Source organism: Eretmochelys imbricata, chromosome 3, assembly GCF_965152235.1.
Source record: "Eretmochelys imbricata isolate rEreImb1 chromosome 3, rEreImb1.hap1, whole genome shotgun sequence".
Lineage (NCBI taxonomy): Eukaryota > Metazoa > Chordata > Testudines > Cheloniidae > Eretmochelys > Eretmochelys imbricata.
Genome location: NC_135574.1, coordinates 21596414 through 21615303, shown reverse-complemented (window position 1 = coordinate 21615303; position 18890 = coordinate 21596414). Strand labels below are relative to the sequence as shown.

Below are 18890 nucleotides of genomic sequence, written 5' to 3'. Positions count from 1 at the left end.
CAATTACATCTTGTCATCAAATTTCACCCATTATCATAGACCCAAGATTATCAGACTAGTCACATCCCATCTGTTTAGATCAGGTCAGATTGATTGGCAACCACAAAGCTGCTACTCATCTACATGAGATTCTAAATATTAGATTTTTCTAGACACATTTTTCACAGAAAGAAAGTTAGGAGGCAAATCCTCAGGTGTCATGAAGTAGCATAGCATCAGTGATTTCTATGGGGCTTTGCTGATTTATGCTAGCTGATCATCTAGCCCTAGATTTTTACCAACACATGTTGAAATAGTTGTATGTTTCAGGTATTGGCCAGATTTGGTTTCACTACTCATTAGACTGAGCATGCTACCATCTAAATCAGTGGTCACCAACGGGTCAATCGCGATCGACTAGTCGATCCTAGAGGATCTCCCAGTCGATTGCAATCTGTGGTGGCACAGTGGGGCTGCTGCTAAGACAAGCTCCCTGCCTGCCCTGGCCCCATGCTGCTCCCAGAAGCAGCCAGTGCAGCCCCAGGGGCGGGGGGAGGAGGGGGAGGCAGGGGTCTCCCTCTGTGTGCTGCTCCTGCCTGCAAGCACCGTCCCCGCAGCTCCCTTTGGCCAGGAAGAAGGGAGCTGTGGCCAATGGGAGCTGCAGAGGCAGCGCTTGCAGAGAGGGGCAGCGCACAGAGTCATTTGCCACCCACACCTGCCCCAGGGGCCACGGGGGCACGTTGGCCCCTTCCGGAAGCTGCGTGGGGTCGGGTTAGGCAGGGAGCCTGCCTTAGTGGAAGCCATGCTGTGCAACCAACCGAGGTAAGTGTTCCCAGCAGGAGGCCGCACCCCAACCCCCAGGCCCCTCCCAGAGCCAGAACCCCAAACCAGCCCTGAGCCCCCTCCCAGAGCCAGCACCCCATATGCATTCCTGCACCCTGAATCCCCTCCTGCATCCTAAGCCCCAGCCCTGACTCCCCTCCCTGAGCCAGCACTCCCACCCCCTCCTGCATCCCAACACTCTGCCCAAGCTCTGACCTTTCAGAGCCAGCACCCCATATCCCTTTCTGCACCCCAAGCCCCTGCCCCAGCCCTGATCCCCTCCCAGAGTCAGCACCCTATACCCCCCTCCACACCCCAACACTCTGCCCCAGCCTGGAGCCCCCTCCTGCACCCAAACTCCCTCCCAGATCTTGCACCTCTCACCCCCTTCTGCACCCCAACCCCCTGCCCCAGGCTCAGCCCAGAGCCCCCTCCCACACTGCGAACCCCTCGGCCCCAGCCCAGAGCCCACCCCCCCCCCCCCGAACCGCAACCCCTTACTCCAGCCCGGTGGAAGTGAGTGAGGGTGGAGGAGAGTGAGTGACGGAGAGGGGTGGGATGGAGCGAGTGGGGAGGAGTATTAGGCAAGGGGTGGGGCCTCAGGAAAGGGGCGGGGTAAATCCTGGGTTGCCCTTAAATTCCAAAAGTGATCTTGGGTGTAAAAAGGTTGGAGACCACTGATCTAACCAATTGCCTGTCCATCATCACTTTAGTGAACGGACACATCAGAGAGCCCTGTGTTTCTCTGTGGTATGCCACTCTTGTGTATTGTTTGTATTACCAAACAGCTGGAGATTACCATGTCTTCCTGAAAAACCTGACTGCAGAATCCTTGAGCATCCTGTTGAAAAAGAAAATTCTTTGATTGTAGAAGTTCTATTTAGGGGTTACTCTACTAGAATTTATTCCTATATAGCTCTAAGAAAATGACATTTCTTGCAACAGTGAAGTGATACTTGGAAAATCTGTGATTTGTTATTCACCCCTCCGAACCAAGTAACTTTCATGATAGCTTCTAATTATATAAATTACAGGATGCCATATGGTAGCATTTTCAAAAATGCTCTGCTGAACTCTTCTTCCACTGAAGTCAAAGGGACTGTAATTGTTAATTTTGAGGGAGCAGAGTTAGGCCAACACTGAGTGCTTTTTTTTTTTTTTAGTTTGTTGCCAACTCTACATAGCAGGAAGTCACCAGACAAACCCTGAAAAGTCACTAGATGTGGCTGTTTAAGCACTCAAAAGGAGTCAAAAATGCCACTAAACAAAATTTCCAGAGAATTCAACAGAGAATTATACACACACACATGCTTAGACAAGTATAGTCCCAAAATCATTCACAAGCAGCACAATAGTGTTAATAAAAATCCATTCCATGCTCGTCTTATTACATTCTGTTGGACACCAAGTCAATATTCTGTCTCAACTGAGCATGTCCTCGGAAGGAATTGCATTCCAGGGCTTCTTGGGCTGAGATCACTATAATCTGCAGACGAGGAAAAAAAGTTTGTGGAGGCTAATTAAATATTTTGCTCAGATACTAATGGAAGACACATAAAAAACATAGACAGAGTTCTGTGTTCATCAGTAAGCTTTATCTGAACAGTGCTTCAATATTTTCTTATTTAAACACATATTTTACTGCACTCATATGGCAATAAAAACGGAACATTCATCACAGCTTAGGTAATTAGAACCCAACTTTCTACTCTCATCATCCCTTACTTTAGGATATAATAAAGAACAACAGTATTTACAGGTTAGCATGTCATTTTATTATAGTGAATCTTATTTACATGGTTCAGATCTAATATTGATTTTTTTGTTCATTTAAACAAAAATGTACTTAATACATTATCTTTTGGAATAAAGTGAAAATTATTAATAGAGAACATGATAATTATTACAAATATATTTTTAAAACACTTTAGAAGCTATGATGTTATGCATTAAAAAGGCAGATCTGGGGTGTGTGACATGGCTTAAATATACTAGCATTTCACGGCTGGAGACCTTGCCTCCAGTCTGATTTAGTTCGCAGGTAAGATGCGTTCAGTGGTCTCAATTGAGATTACAGACACTTGCCCAAATTATAATTCAGCACATTCAAGAAGAGAGCCCTGGAATAGGAGGGGCAGTGCAGGCTGCTGGTGAGGTGCTGGGTTAATTTCTTACTTTTCACGGGCACTAAAATTTCACCAAAATATACAGATTTTTTTTCAAAAACGTCTTATCACCCCAGAGTTGCTCTTGCCTGGCTATAAAAATTAAACAGTAACCAAAGGGACCACCATTGAGCATCATTCCACTCCCATGTCTTTATAGAGATGGTCCCAAGCCCTGAAATTTAGATCAGGAGAAAGATCCAAACTTCCTAAACATTTCAGTGTCTGTGTATCTACAGATGGCTTGAAATACAGCTCCAGTCATTTGCTAACTCTGCGCCATGTCCCTGTGCTGACTATCCGTAGTCAGAAAATCTGTACATAGATTTGCAGTGTCTAGCCTTCTTTCACTATTGCACTAGATCTCCCCTGAGCTGGAATTTGTGTACCTAAACAACCAATGGCCAGACATTGACACTATATGGCTGTATCTATTTGGGGGTAGGGACAACTTTCTCTGGGACAAAATGAGTGCCCGAATAAGGGAAGAACAGTCAGGCAACTTGGGATTTTAATCTCTCTCTGAGATACAATGGAGACGGATTTTAGTGTATCCACAGAAGCACTAACTGGCTGCATCTCACTAAAATGACAGCAAGGGAGGGCAGGTTACTACAAGGATGGACAAAAGAAAAAGGATCACATTTCCAGTTAATTGAAACATACCGTCTCTTATTCAGCTAATGGAGGGAAGGGGGCCCCACCAGACTGTATTCATGCTTGTAGCCTCGGCTGTTTGTGTGAGCCCTTTCGGTCTAGTAATCAGTTATCCAATAATTTGATATGATTATAGTACACAGAATCTATAGTGTTGTATATTTTTACACCTCTTAAAAAAAAAGCCTGAAAATATAAGACATTAGACCATAATTACACTGAGTAGAAACACATACTCTTTACCACTTAGAGCTTGTGAAATAATCAGACTTTCTGCTCTCCTAATCATGACAAGTTGGCAAATGTAGCGACAATGAAGAATTCGAGCTAACTCCTGCCTCCCTCACATACGAGGTCAATGGCACTTGGATAAGGCAGCCTCGGAAGACAGAAAAGAAACAGACTCTTCAAAAGAGACTCATGTCTTGGTTGCTGATAGATTCATTGTCCTGAATGTACTGGAGAATGTCTACCTCGTCCATGGTTTGAATCTTGTCTTCTTTCAGCTTTGCTGGAGGGGCTGGACTAACATTGTTCTTAGTGGTGATTAATGGCTTCTTAAGCAATGCTGGTTTATGTGGCAGCCTGGGTTTTGGCTTGGAACTCACTCTCCAGAGCCTCTCTAAATCCTCTTCAACCCTAAGGAAAGAAAATAAAAACACAAAAACACACATGACTCCTCATTGGAGCTGACTGGGAATTTTTTGACTAAAAATATTTTTCCTCAGAAAATGCCAATTCACTGAAACTGAAACTTCATGGGAAAGGGTTGATTTCAACATTTCCCATTCTGAAAATTCTGGAAACTTTGAAATTGTCACAGAAACCAGTAAAATGAGACACTAAATGAAAAGTTCCATTTTTTTAAATGTGAAATGACTTTTTATTTAGAAATGCAAGTTAATGTAGAATAAAGAAAAAGTTAAAAAAATTGAAATGGAAATAAAACCCTTTCCGTTGAACCAAACTGAAATTTTTTTTTCCTGTTCACAAAATTTTGAGATTGATTTTTTGCCTCAATTTGGAATGGGAAAATATTTTTGAAATCTCACCATTTTTCACAGGACAGGTAAACTCTTTCCTGCCCAAGTCTGCTTCTCAGATGAACAAGATGAACTACATATCTAGCCTCTAACGCTGATCTGGATAAAGTTAACCACAGAATGGCTTGTTCACACATGCTCCTGTGAAACAGAAGGCTCTTTTGATCTGTGTGCACTATGCTTTTTTAGGGTAACTTTTCCCAACATTCTAATCAAATAATATTCAAACAACATCAAAACATAGAAGGAAAAATTAAAATAAATTACTGGAATTTATAGTGTCAATGGTATTTGTTCGGCTGGATTGAATGCTGTAGGTATTAGTGTGAGATTTCAGGGTGGGATCAAGCACTCTACATTGGTCTAACTCTACTGCCGTTGAAGTCAGTGCCAAAACATGGGAGCAGGGTCAGTGCTGAACACTTTGAAAAATCCCATCTTTGATCATTCTGAAAGCTGCAGCTGGAAAGGCCCCTCCCCCCTTGGCAACAGGATGGGGGAAGTTCTGCCACGCACTGGGAGTGCTAGATTGATAGGGTGCACCCCTCTCTGCAGCAAACATGGCTCCCCAGAAGCAATATGCGCAGAGCAAGTGGAGATGGGGATAAGGGAAGGGGCAAAGCCAGAATCTTCTCTTCTGTGGGGATTCTCTGGTCCTCCTGCTAATGCTGTGACACCGGTGGCTAAAATGGGTTTGGCAGAGCAGCTCTGCAGCCACTTTACTGCCTGGGGTGGGCAAAGTTCCTTTTAATTGTGTCCCTTTTCACAACTCTATGCTCGTTGGGTGGTGACCAGAGCCTTGGATTTGGTCCTTATCTCAGATTAGTTAGCCGGTATTTTGGCTCCCTGTAATGTCATTTATTCTTTGTTGTTCATATTTTCTCCACCAATGTATCTGTTCCTGTTGCGGTAGCTGATGGCTTTGGGATATACTGGGTGAAATCCTGGCTCCATCGACGTCCATGGTAAAACTCCCACTGACTTCAATAGGGCCAGAATTTCACCCCTTAAATATTTATTTACTGGTGTCCCCTAGCAGAGATTTAATAAGTCTCTCTACTAAGTACAGCAGAGCAATAAAGGAGCCATTTGCAGGTTATTAAACGCAAAGCAACGCTGAGGAGTCCCGTAACCATAGAAGCAGTTTATTCTGCTTATGGCTCCAGCACCACGGCCATTATTCCACACAGGCAATAACAAAAGAAGAATCAACAAATCTGGGACGCTTCTCTCATCACATCATCCATCACAGTTACAATTCTATAAATATTTGAATTTTAAAATACCAGGTACTCAAAGAACTCCCTTGTCATTATTACTACTAGCAGAAATAGTATTAGTTTGCCTTTCCTGAAAGATACAACATAGAATTTCTGACTGCACTGCCTAAAGGAGTGGTTTTCAACCTGTTTTCATTTGCGGACCCCTAAAAAATTTCAAATGGAGATGTAGACCCTTTGGAAATATTAGACATAGTCTGCCGACCCCAGTGGTCTGGGGACCACAGGTTGAAAACCACTCGTGTAGAGTGAATCTAGTTGAACTTAACATCATTTGGACATACAATGGCTAAGTAGCACCTTGACCTTTCTATTTCACAAGGGTTTTTCAGCCTTTTAAGGTTGTTGGAACTTGGCCCCTTACTTGAAGTCAAACATTTTGACAACCCCTTACGTTTACTATAAAAGTAAAAGTGTATAAACGATAAGCCTATATAATACAACTACATTTGACCTCACAAACTTGGAAGGTGTTGTGAACCATGAAATAATTCTGAAAATTGTATTTTCTCTGCTTTAGATCGTAATAACATTTTCAATGCCTTGCAACCTCCCTGATTGCCTTCCATGTCCCGGTAGGAGTTACAGCTAGAGCAGGGCAAATAAATGATTTTTCTGTACAGTGGCAGTTCCAAAAAAATTGAAAATAAATTTGATTTCGGTTCAATCAAATCTGAAATGTATACAAATTTTGATTAGTCAAAAAAGTGCATTCTGGGTCTCAACATGGGTCTCCAGCATCCACTGTGAGCACCCTAACCAATGAGAAAAGGAGTACTTGTGGCACCTTAAAGACTAACCAATTTATTTGAGCATGAGCTTTCGTGAGCTACAGCTCACTTCATCGGATGCATACCGTGGAAACTGCAGCAGACTTTATATATACACAGAGAACATGAAACAATACCTCCTCCCACCCCACTGTCCTGCTGGTAATAGCTTATCTAAAGTAATCATCAGGTTAGGCCATTTCCAGCACAAATCCAGGTTTTCTCACCCTCCACCCCCCCACACAAATTCACTCTCCTGCTGGTGATAGCCCATCCAAAGTGACAACTCTTTACACAATGTGCATGATAATCAAGTTAGGCCATTTCCTGCACAAATCCAGGTTCTCTCACTCCCTCACCCCCCTCCAAAAACCCACCCCCATACACACACAAACTCACTCTCTTGCTGGTAATAGCTCATCCAAACTGACCACTCTCCAAGTTTAAATCCAAGTTAAACCAGAGCATCTGGGGCGGGGGGGGGTAGGAAAAAACAAGAGGAAATAGGCTTCCTTGCATAATGACTTAGCCACTCCCAGTCTCTATTTAAGCCTAAATTAATAGTATCCAATTTCCAAATGAATTCCAATTCAGCAGTTTCTCACTGGAGTCTCATGCTCAAATAAATTGGTTAGTCTCTAAGGTGCCACAAGTACTCCTTTTCTTTTTGCGAATACAGACTAACACGGCTGTTACTCTGAAACCTAACCAATGAGGTAAAGGTTATATGGTGGGGGGAAGAGGGAAGCAGCACCACTTCCACCTCTGGCTGTTTTGTGAATGGCTGAAAATGTTCATGTTCAATTTGTGAATAGAAAAGGAGTACTTGTGGCACCTTAGAGACTAACCAATTTATTTGAGCATGAGCTTTCGTGAGCTACAGCTCACTTCATCAGACGCATACCATGGAAACTGCAGCAGACTTTATATATACACAGAGAATATGAAACAATACCTATGATCCCACTGAGAGTTACCAAAAGCAACTACAGCATTTGCTCAAGAACCTTCCTGAAAAAGCACAAGATCAAATCCGCACAGACACACCCCTGGAACCCCGACCTGGGATATTCTATCTACTACCCAAGATCCATAAACCTGGAACTCCTGGGCGCCCCATCATTTCAGGCATTGGCACCCTGACAGCAGGATTGTCTGGCTATGTAGACTCCCTCCTCAGGCCCTACGCTACCAGCACTCCCAGCTACCTTCGAGACACCACTGACTTCCTGAGGAAACTTCAATCCATCGGTGATCTTCCTGATAACACCATCCTGGCCACTATGGATGTAGAAGCCCTCTACACCAAACTTCCACACAAAGATGGACTACAAGCCGTCAGGAACACTATCCCCGATAATGTCACGGCTAACCTGGTGGCTGAACTTTGTGACTTTGTCCTTACCCATAACTATTTCACATTTGGGGACAATGTATACCTTCAGATCAGCGGCACTGCTATGGGTACCCGCATGGCCCCACAGTATGCCAACATTTTTATGGCTGATTTAGAACAACGCTTCCTCAGCTCTCGTCCCCTAAAGCCCCTACTCTACTTGCGCTATATTGATGACATCTTCATCATCTGGACCCATGGAAAAGAAGCCCTTGAGGAATTCCACCATGATTTCAACAATTTCCATCCCACCACCAACCTCAGCCTGGTCCAGTCCACACAAGAGATCCACTTCCTGGACACTACAGTGCTAATAAACAATGGTCACATAAACACCACCCTATACCGGAAACCTACTGACCGCTATTCCTACCTGCATGCCTCCAGCTTTCACCCTGACCACACCACACGATCCATCGTCTACAGCCAAGCTCTGCGATACAACCGCATTTGCTCCAACCCCTCAGACAGAGACAAACACCTACAAGATCTCTGTCAAGCTTTCTTACAACTACAATACCCACCTGCGGAAGTAAAGAAACAGATTGATAGAGCCAGAAGAGTTCCCAGAAGTTACCTACTACAGGACAGGCATAACAAAGAAAATAACAGAATGCCACTAGCCGTTACCTTCAGCCCCCAACTAAAACCCCTCCAACGCATTATTAAGGATCTACAACCTATCCTAAAGGATGACCCAACACTCTCACAAATCTTGGGAGACAGGCCAGTCCTTGCCTACAGACAGCCCCGCAACCTGAAGCAAATACTCACCAACAACCACATACCACACAACAGAACCACTAACCCAGGAACTTATCCTTGCAACAAAGCCCGTTGCCAATTGTGCCCACATATCTATTCAGGGGACACCATCACAGGGCCTAATAACATCAGCCACACTATCAGAGGCTCGTTCACCTGCACATCCACCAATGTGATTTATGCCATCATGTGCCAGCAATGCCCCTCTGCCATGTACATTGGTCAAACTGGACAGTCTCTACGTAAAAGAATAAATGGACACAAATCAGATGTCAAGAATTATAACATTCATAAACCAGTCGGAGAACACTTCAATCTCTCTGGTCACGCAATCACAGACATGAAGGTCGCTATCTTAAAACAAAAAAACTTCATATCCAGACTCCAGCGAGAAACTGCTGAATTGGAATTCATTTGCAAATTGGATACTATTAATTTAGGCTTAAATAGAGACTGGGAGTGGCTAAGTCATTATGCAAGGTAGCCTATTTCCTCTTGTTTTTTCCTACCCCCCCCCCCAGATGTTCTGGTTTAACTTGGATTTAAACTTGGAGAGTGGTCAGTTTGGATGAGCTATTACCAGCAGGAGAGTGAGTTTGTGTGTGTATGGGGGTGGGTTTTTGGAGGGGGGTGAGGGAGTGAGAGAACCTGGATTTGTGCAGGAAATGGCCTAACTTGATTATCATGCACATTGTGTAAAGAGTTGTCACTTTGGATGGGCTATCACCAGCAGGAGAGTGAATTTGTGTGGGGGGGTGGAGGGTGAGAAAACCTGGATTTGTGCTGGAAATGGCCTAACCTGAAGATTACTTTAGATAAGCTATTACCAGCAGGACAGTGGGGTGGGAGGAGGTATTGTTTCATATTCTCTGTGTATATATAAAGTCTGCTGCAGTTTCCACGGTATGCATCTGATGAAGTGAGCTGTAGCTCACGAAAGCTCATGCTCAAATAAATTGGTTAGTCTCTAAGGTGCCACAAGTACTCCTTTTCTTTTTGCGAATACAGACTAACACGGCTGTTACTCTGAAATTTGTGAATAGTTTCAGGTCGACCAAAACTGCATTTTTGGTCAAATAAACTATTAGTTTGAAAAATTTTTCTCCGCTCTAGCAGTGACCCACCAGTTCAAAAACACCGTATGAAGGTATTGCTCCCCTTTCCACCACGCTCTGTCTGCCTGCCCATCCTTCAGTCAAACACATACATTGTTGTCTGCAGACTGGGGCCTCAGATTGTGAGCTCCAGGTCAGGAACTATATAGATTCATAGCTACTAAGGTCAGAAGGGACCATTATGATCATCTAGTCCGACCTCCTGCACAACGGCAGGCCACAGAATTTCATCCACCCACTCCTGCGAAAAACCTCTCACCTATGTCTGAGCTATTGAAGTCCTCAAATCGTTGTTTAAAGACTTCAAGTAGCAGAGAATCCTCCAGCAAGTGACCCGTGCTCCATGCTACAGAGGAAGGTTGTCTGAAAACCACCTAGCACATTGTGGGCAATACCACAGAACCAACCAACCAACCAACAACTAATATTTATCATGCCCTGGGTTTTACTATCTTCATCTTAGATTATAAAAACGGAAAAAGCTTTGTCATGTATGACTTTTTAAAAAATTATCAGCAAATTTCCTGTAAAACTTATACAGGATGTGTCTCCTCTTACCCCATTTCTCAATGTCCACATGTGTTTTCTGTAATAATCTGTCTGCTAGCCTCACGGTGAGTCCCATTCCTAGAGGTATCCCTTTGCACAATGACAATTCTCTTTCATTTTTGACTGAATTAAATTCTAAAGCAGGCCACAATTAAATAATACATTTTCTGCATGAATATTCTTAGGCCATAAGGAAAAAGAGGCCCTGTGTTCACACAGTACAATGCAACAAATGAACCAGAAATATACAACCCACAAAGACGTAAAGGACAGAGAAAGACTATGGTACATCAAGGCTTTCCACAATTATTTTCCCTTAGGCACTGAATTATATTTTCCTGTGTTAAATCAAAACAACACACCTTAATATACTGCGTGTGCAAACAAGAAGGGTTTGAGCTGTCATCCAAATTGACAAAAACAGAGTTGTTCATCTGTAATAATGAGGGTAAAAGTGGGATAAGATATTTAACTAGCTGTGCTGAGTGTTGCTCACATACACAGGATAGAGCTGATTGCTAACTTTAAGGTAGACAAGGACTTGACTTCCAGGAATATCTCAAAGTGATCTTGGGGTTTTTCACTATCCTCTGCAGCATGGATCATGTACTAAGACTGGGAAGTGTATCCTCCACTCGACTGTAGGGTGAGCAGATGTCCTTGTTTTCATCAAAAGTTCTAAAGTAAAATTTTCAAAACCATCTAAGTGATTTAGGTGCCTAAATCCCATTTTCAAGAGTGACATGCTCAGTTTTTTAAAAGTATTTAGGCATTACCGTGCTTAGCGTCACAATGCCTAACCAATTTAGGAGCCTATGTCTTATTTTCAGAAGTGACAGGCACTTGGGAGCCAAAATCCCATTGATGGTCAATAGGATTTAGGCTTCTAAATCAGCAAAAAGAACAGGAGTACTTGTGGCACCTTAGAGACTAACTTGCAACATTGAAAAGGAGTCCTTGTGGCACCTTAGAGACTAACCAATTTATTTGAGCATGAGCTTTCGTGAGCTACAGCTCACTTCATCAGATGCATACCGTGGAAACTGCAGCAGACTTTATATATACACAGAGAATATGAAACAATACCTCCTCCCACCCCACTGTCCTGCTGGTAATAGCTTATCTAAAGTAATCTTCAGGTTAGGCCATTTCCAGCACAAATCCAGGTTTTCTCACCCTCCACCCCCCCACACAAATTCACTCTCCTGCTGGTGATAGCCCATCCAAAGTGACAACTCTTTACACAATGTGCATTTGTGTAAAGAGTTGTCACTTTGGATGGGCTATCACCAGCAGGAGAGTGAATTTGTGTGGGGGGGTGGAGGGTGAGAAAACCTGGATTTGTGCTGGAAATGGCCTAACCTGAAGATTACTTTAGATAAGCTATTACCAGCAGGACAGTGGGGTGGGAGGAAGTATTGTTTCATATTCTCTGTGTATATATAAAGTCTGCTGCAGTTTCCACGGTATGCATCTGATGAAGTGAGCTGTAGCTCACGAAAGCTCATGCTCAAATAAATTGGTTAGTCTCTAAGGTGCCACAAGGACTCCTTTTCTTTTTGCGAATACAGACTAACACGGCTGTTACTCTGAAACTTGCAACATTGAGTACAGCAACACCTAAATGCCTTTAAAAATCTGGGCCAGCACTTGGCAGCCTAAGCCTCACTGAAAGGCAATGGGACTTCAGAGTCTAAGTCACTTCAGTGTTTCTGAAAATTTTCCCCTAGTATCCCAGGCAGTTTAGTGAAGCCAGTTTCACCTCAGTTTCACTAGCTCTCGCCAGGTGTCCAGCCAGCTGCCTTTCCCACTCCCTTCTTCTCTCTGGCCTAGCTGTGCCTGTGCTCAAGATGCAAAGTATCGTTTGAATTATTAACATAGCAAATATGCGTAGACATTTGTAGCTGTCCATCAGCTCAGAAGGGAAATTATTAAGGCGTTCAAAAAACTTTTTTTAAAAAAAATTAGAAATAGTTTCAAATAACAAACATAGGAAGCTTTTGAAAAGAAAATTTGAAAAAGAAGAAATTTGCAACTTTTTCATCTGCACTGAATCAGAGGAACCAAAGATTCACCTTGGTCTCTCTCACTCCTAGCTGATGCCATAAACTGGGATTCCCCGATGTCACATAGATGGCATAGTACTGAAAAGTTAATTAAGCTGGCATCAGCGTTCACCATTGCCATGGTCTAGTCAATACTTAGCTTAACGGAGTTCAGACAGTATGAACAAATGTCCAGATCAGGCAATTGGCTATCAACCTGCAAGTCTCTGCCAATTATGTTTCAAAACCACAGATATTATAATCTGAAGTAAATAACCCTGAATACCAGAGGGGATAGGAGAAGGGTCTGTGACGCTAGGCAAGGTTACTGAGACATGTGCAGTGTGGGTTTGTTTTTTTAAATAAAATCCCTTTCACTTCAACTCAGGGTAGAACAATCACAAAAGTCAGAGATGGAACAGACCTTTTCAGGCATGATCCAGCCAAGCACTTTAGCACCTGCTGAACTTTAAGAACGTGAGTAATCCCAGATGTTAGAGCTAAGAATGAGTTTAAGAGCATCAGGGCCCGAATGCTCAGGGCAGGACTGTTTCATACAGCGCGCCCTCTGGTGCTTTGTCAAATCTAATCTTAAAAATCTTTCACGGGACTGAGCCTCTAGCCTGTCACCCGGAAGACTATTCCCTATGCTAAAAAGCTATGACTGTGAGGAAACATTTCCTGATCCTTGGCCTAATTTCTTTTAATTTTTGTTAATTTCACCTCATCACACCTTAATCCTTTGGATACCCGAAACAATTCCTTCAGATACTTCTAGTCAGTAATCATATCCTCTAGTTACACAACTGCCCTCCGTCATCCTTCAGTAAAGCTCTACACATAGAGCCAAACTCATCCTTGATGTAATTTCACTGACATCAGAATTGTTCCAGAGATAAATTTTACCCATTAGGGGAATATTCAGAGCTTTCCTCTGCCTTAGTGGCTTAGGTGGGTTTCTGCTGTGCAAGGGGAAGGATGAATAGAGAGGGAGGGGAAGGAGATTCCCTCTATATGACACCTTGCTCCATATAATCTTGCTGCATGGCAGAGCACAGGTGATGGGTAGAGGATGAGGAATGGATCTGGGTGAGGCTAGACAGCCCACTGAGGTTACTTTTGATAGGAGCCTCTATGGAGTGGTTGCCCAGGAACTTTGTGCCTGATGTTGATGGTGGGTTTCTCCTCCCTCTCTCATGCACCTGCCAAACACCCAGCCCAGCTACCCAAGCCAGGCACTTGGCTCTGGGTTTTCACCTTAACATCCTCTCCAGAATTTGTCACATCAGCCCTAAATCATGTTTGTATTACAGTCAGTTGAAAATATTGAACTGGAGATCAAACTGCTGCCACATATCCCCAGAACAGATTCCCTGTTCTCTGGTACACTATGCAATAAGTAATAATTCTATCCCCTCCGCCCCCACTGCACAAATATTGAGTGAATAAGCAGCCTAGAGTGACAAAGGTCTGGCCATATACAATGCACACAGAGAGATCAGGTATAGATTTCAGGACCTCAAACTAAAATATAAAGGCTCGACTTGGTGCTTTCAGTGTTGTAGCTGGGTTGGTCCCAGGATATGAGAGAGACAAGGTGGGTGAGGTAATACCTTTCATTGGACCAACTTCTGTTGGTGAAACAGACAAGTTGTCGAGCTTCACAGAGTTCCTCTTCAAGTCCTGTAGGTCAAGGGTAACCATATTTTCCCCAAGGGAAAACGGGACACTCCCTGTCTGGCCCAAGCCCTCCCTGAGGTCCCCCAGTCCCCACCACACTTGGGCCTGCCTGAGCCCTCCCTGCCTCCCGCCCACATGGGACCAGCCTGAGGTCCCCCTCCCCACCGGTGCCTGGGGCTGGCCCAAGCCACCCTGCTGCCCGCCTGCAACACGCCCCCATCCGAGCCACCGCACCGCCATCCTGCGACATCCTCCCCACACCTGGTCCAAGCCCACCAGCAATGCCTCCCCCACCCCCCCCCGCTACCCTTCCTGCATGCATGGCCACATGGCTGGTGGTCCGAGCCCTCCCACTGCATGTCCGCGCATGGGGCAGCCTGAGGTCCCCCTGCACACAGGGTGGGCCAGCCTGCCCGCGCTGCTCTCTGTAGCCCTCCCTCCAGTGCAGGGCTGGTGTTACCACTGCCCCCCCACACACGCTCTTCCGCGCCCCACTAGGGGTTCCATGTGCGGGGGGGGGGGTCGGCTGTGAGGTGAAACGCTGCTCACAGCCTGCTCCCACTGCCACAGGGCCAGCGGAGCCCCGCCATATGGAGGAGCAGGGATCCTCCCACCATGGGTAAGCAGGGACCCCCTTCTCCACGGGCTGCCCCAGGCGGGGGCACACCGTGCTCTGGCTTCTCAGCCGTGCAAGGCGGGAGCTGATGACGGTGTGGCGGGAGTGCTGCCCAGGAGGTAAGGGGGGCGGTGGGACAGGAGCAGCAGCAGAAACGGGGAGGGGAGCAGCGGAGTTCAGGATGCTCCCAGGCGCGCTCTCACTGCCCATCCCCGGCACTGCTGCCACTGAGGAGGCAGCAAGGAAGATTCCGGCACCCGCTGGGGAGTGCAAAGAGGGGGGCATGGCTGCTTGCTGCCCCCCACTGATGGCTGTGCTGCGATCCCCAAAAATACGGGACAATTTGCCCATATTTAACTAAAAGTCCAGACACTTGGAAGAAGGCTTAAAAACGGGACATCTGATCGCCCTATGTAGGTTGCCCTTTGTAGCTCGAAAGGTTGTCCGTTTCACCAACAGAAGTGGGTCCAATGAAAACTATTACTCACGTTGCTCTCCATTAGGCGTAGCATTTGTCAAGGTCAGACATTTTGTCCCCTCGAGGGCAGGAATACGCATGCCATTGACCAGTAACCTGGTTGGTTATTGTGACTTTCAGAAATTCTGACTCTCATCTGGAGTTGCACTTTAATCTTAGTTAGCTTTTGTCATAGCAGCTAAAATGTTTATTGCACAGTCTTAAAACACCAAACAATATATGGCCTCAGAATGCTGCTTAATAGAAATAATAATTTAAAAAAAAAACAGAACCTGATACCAGAGGACAGTTCAGTTTCAAACGGGTCTGGGAACTGGTAGTCCTAGATTTTGAAAGACATGGGTTAGCTAGAGATCTTTTACAGAGAAATATAGTATATAACGCGCAATCTTTGTCTCACAAGCCACTTTCAGTGCTGTTGTGCAAGTCAGAATGTCTGATGCTTTGTTGCTTGATTGTGAAAGACATGGTTAACAACAACGTAAAATGCCTTAGGCCAAGGTGGAACCAAGGACTTACATTTCTTGGCAAGTAAATGAATTGTTACCATGCATAACTATCACATTTAACTCAGAGCTGGGGGGAGGGGGGGGGAGAATGAAACCTAGCAACAGCATGGAGCTCTTCTCACAGGAAAAAAAAAGAAAACATTTGTTTAAAAGATTATAGGGCACAGATATCCAGCTAATGAATTCTTCTCCCAAAGTCTGACTTCTCTTGGAAAAGGAGCACTGTAGTGTTTGAAATTCTTGTCATAATAATGTGCTTATTCAACTACAGTGCAGATTCTAAGTAGTAATGGAAAATATCATTTTTTTCCTGGAATAAAAAAGTATCTCCTATTAAAAATAAAAGGCTTATAACAAATTCAGCTGTGTGAGGTTAAAGCTGAGATGTGAATTTTGAAAGGGAGAAGGATTTTATGTAGAGAAACAGATAATGCTGTCATCACACTGACCAGTCTGTTTGTCTGTTCCTCCACCTGGTGTCTGTCTTGCCTATTTAGACTGCAAGCAGGGCCGGTGCAAGGATGTTTTGCGCCCTAAGCGAAACTTCCACCTTGTACCCCCCCTCTGCCCTGAGGCGCCCCCCCGCTGCAGCTCCCCGCCCCCCCGCCCTGAAGCGCCCCCCCTCCCCCGCGCTGCAGCTCCCCTCTGCCCTGAGGTGCCCCCCTTGCGGCAGCTCCCTGCTGCCCCCTCTCCCTTCAGGGAGCTGTGCAGCAACTCCCCTCGGCCTGGGGAGCCATGCGGCAACTCCCCGCCCCAGCTTACCTCTGCTCTGCCTCCTCCCCGAGCACACCGCCGCTTCTCCTGCCTCCCAGGCTTGCAGCGCCAATCAGCTGTTTGGCACGCAAGCCTGGGAGGGAGAGAAGCAGAGCGGGGCGGTGCACTCACAGGAGGAGGTGGAGCAGAGGTGAGCTGGGGCTCTGTGTGCCGCCCCTCAACCCCCACCATTACTTGCTGCAGACGGCCCTCCCCGCGCCCCTCTGCCCCAGTTCACCTCCGGTCCACTTCCTCCTCAGAGCGCGCTTTTGGCCGCCCCCAACCACTTGGTGCCCTGGGCGACTGCCTAGTTCCCCTAATGGTTGCACCGGCCCTGACTGCAAGCTCTTCAGGGCAGGCAGGGCAGTTCCATTCATTCTCATAAGAACATAAGTACTGGGTCATTCTGGGTCAGCCCATCTAGCCCAGTATCCCGTCTTCTGACAGTGGCCAATGCCAGGTGCTTCAGACGGAATGAACAGAACAGGTAAGCATCAGGTGATCCATCCCCTGTCACCAACTCCCCCATCCTGGCTAATAGCCATTGATGGACCTATCCTCCATGAATTTATCTCGTTCTTTTTTAAACCCTGTTATAGTCTTGACCTTCACAACATCCTCTGGCAAAGAATTCCACAGGCTGACTGCGTGTTGTGTTAAAAAATACTTCTTTTTGTTTGTTTTAAACATGCTGCCTATTAATTTCATTTGGTGACCTCTAGTTCTTGTGTTATGAGAAGAAGTAAATAACACTTCCTTCTTTACTTTCTCCATACCAGTCATGATTTTATAGACCTCTATAATATCCCCCCTTAGTCATCCCTTTTCCAAGCTGAAAGGTCCCAATCTTATTAATCTCTCCTCATATGACAGCCGTTCCATACCCCTCATCATTTTTGTTGCCCTTTTCTGAACCTTTTCCAATTCCAATAAAACTTTTTTGACATGGGGCGACCACATCTGCACGCAGTATTCAAGATGTGGGCATACCATGGATTTATACAGAGGCAATATATTTTCTGTCTTATTATCTATCCTTTTCTTAATGATTCCCAACATTTTGTTTGCTTTTTTGACTGCTGCTGTACATTGAGTGGATGTTTTCAGAGAACTATCCATAGTGATCTTTTTTGAGATGGGGCAACCACATCTGCATGCGATATTCAAGATAAGGGTGTACCGTGGATTTATATAGAGCAGAGCTGCCAAGCGATTAAAAAAATTAATCACAATTAATTGCACGATTAAAAAATTGTGATTAATTGCGTGATTAATCACATTAAACAATAATGTTATTTTTGGATGTTTTCTACATTTTCAAATATATTGATTTCAATTACAACACAGAATACAAAGTGTACAGTGCTCACTTTATATTTAATTTTTATTACAAATATTTGCACTGTAAAAAACAAAAGAAATAGTATTTTTCAATTCACCTCATACAAGTACTGTAGTTCAATCTCTTTATCATGAAAGTTGAACTTACAAACGTAGAATTATGTACCAAAAATAACTGCACTGAAAAATAAAACAACGTAAAACTTTAGAGACTACAAGTCCACTCAGTCCTACTTCAGCCAATCGCTCAAACAAACTTGGTTACAATTTGCAGGAAATAATGCTGCCTGCTTCTTGTTTACAGTGTCACCTGAAAGTGAGAACAGGCATTTGCATGGCACTGTTCTAGCCGGCATCGCAAGATATTTATGTGCCAGATGCGCTAAAGATTCATATGTCCCTTCATCTTCAACCACCATTCCATCTGACATGCATCCATGCTGATCATGGGTTTTGCTTGATAACAATCCAAAACAGAGCAGACAGATGTATGTTCATTTTCATCATCTGAGTCAGATGCCACCAGCAGAAGGTTGATTTTCTTTTTTGGTGGTTCGGGTTCTGTAGTTTCCGCATCTGAGTGTTGCTCTTTTAAGACTTCTGAAAGCATGCTCGACACCTTGTCCCTCTCAGATTTTAGAAGGCACTTCAGATTCTTAAACCTTGGGTTGAGCGCTGTAGCTATTTTTAGAAATCTCATACTGGAATCTTCTTTGCATTTTGTCAAATTGGCTGTGAAAGTGTTCTTAAAACGAACATGTGCTGGGTCATCATGAAATATATGGCAGAATGCAGATAAAACAGAGCCGAAGACATACAGTTTTCCCCCAAGTAGTTCAGTCACAAATTTAATTAACACATTATTTTTTAATGACCATCATCAGCATGGAAACATATCCTCTGGAATGGTGGCTGAAGCATGAAGAA

The 18890-nt window shown here is 44.6% G+C and overlaps 1 protein-coding gene across 1 annotated transcript in view; it reads right to left on the bottom strand.

The window, feature by feature from the left end:
• Positions 1-2403: 2403 nt before the first annotated feature.
• The window catches only part of HS1BP3 (HCLS1 binding protein 3), an 80432-nt gene continuing 63945 nt past the window's right edge, over positions 2404-18890 (bottom strand). The window contains exon 7 of the mRNA XM_077812479.1: positions 2404-4262. Coding sequence (XP_077668605.1) covers positions 4031-4262 — 232 coding nt within the window. The 3' untranslated portion in view covers positions 2404-4030. The remainder of the gene's footprint in view (positions 4263-18890) is intronic.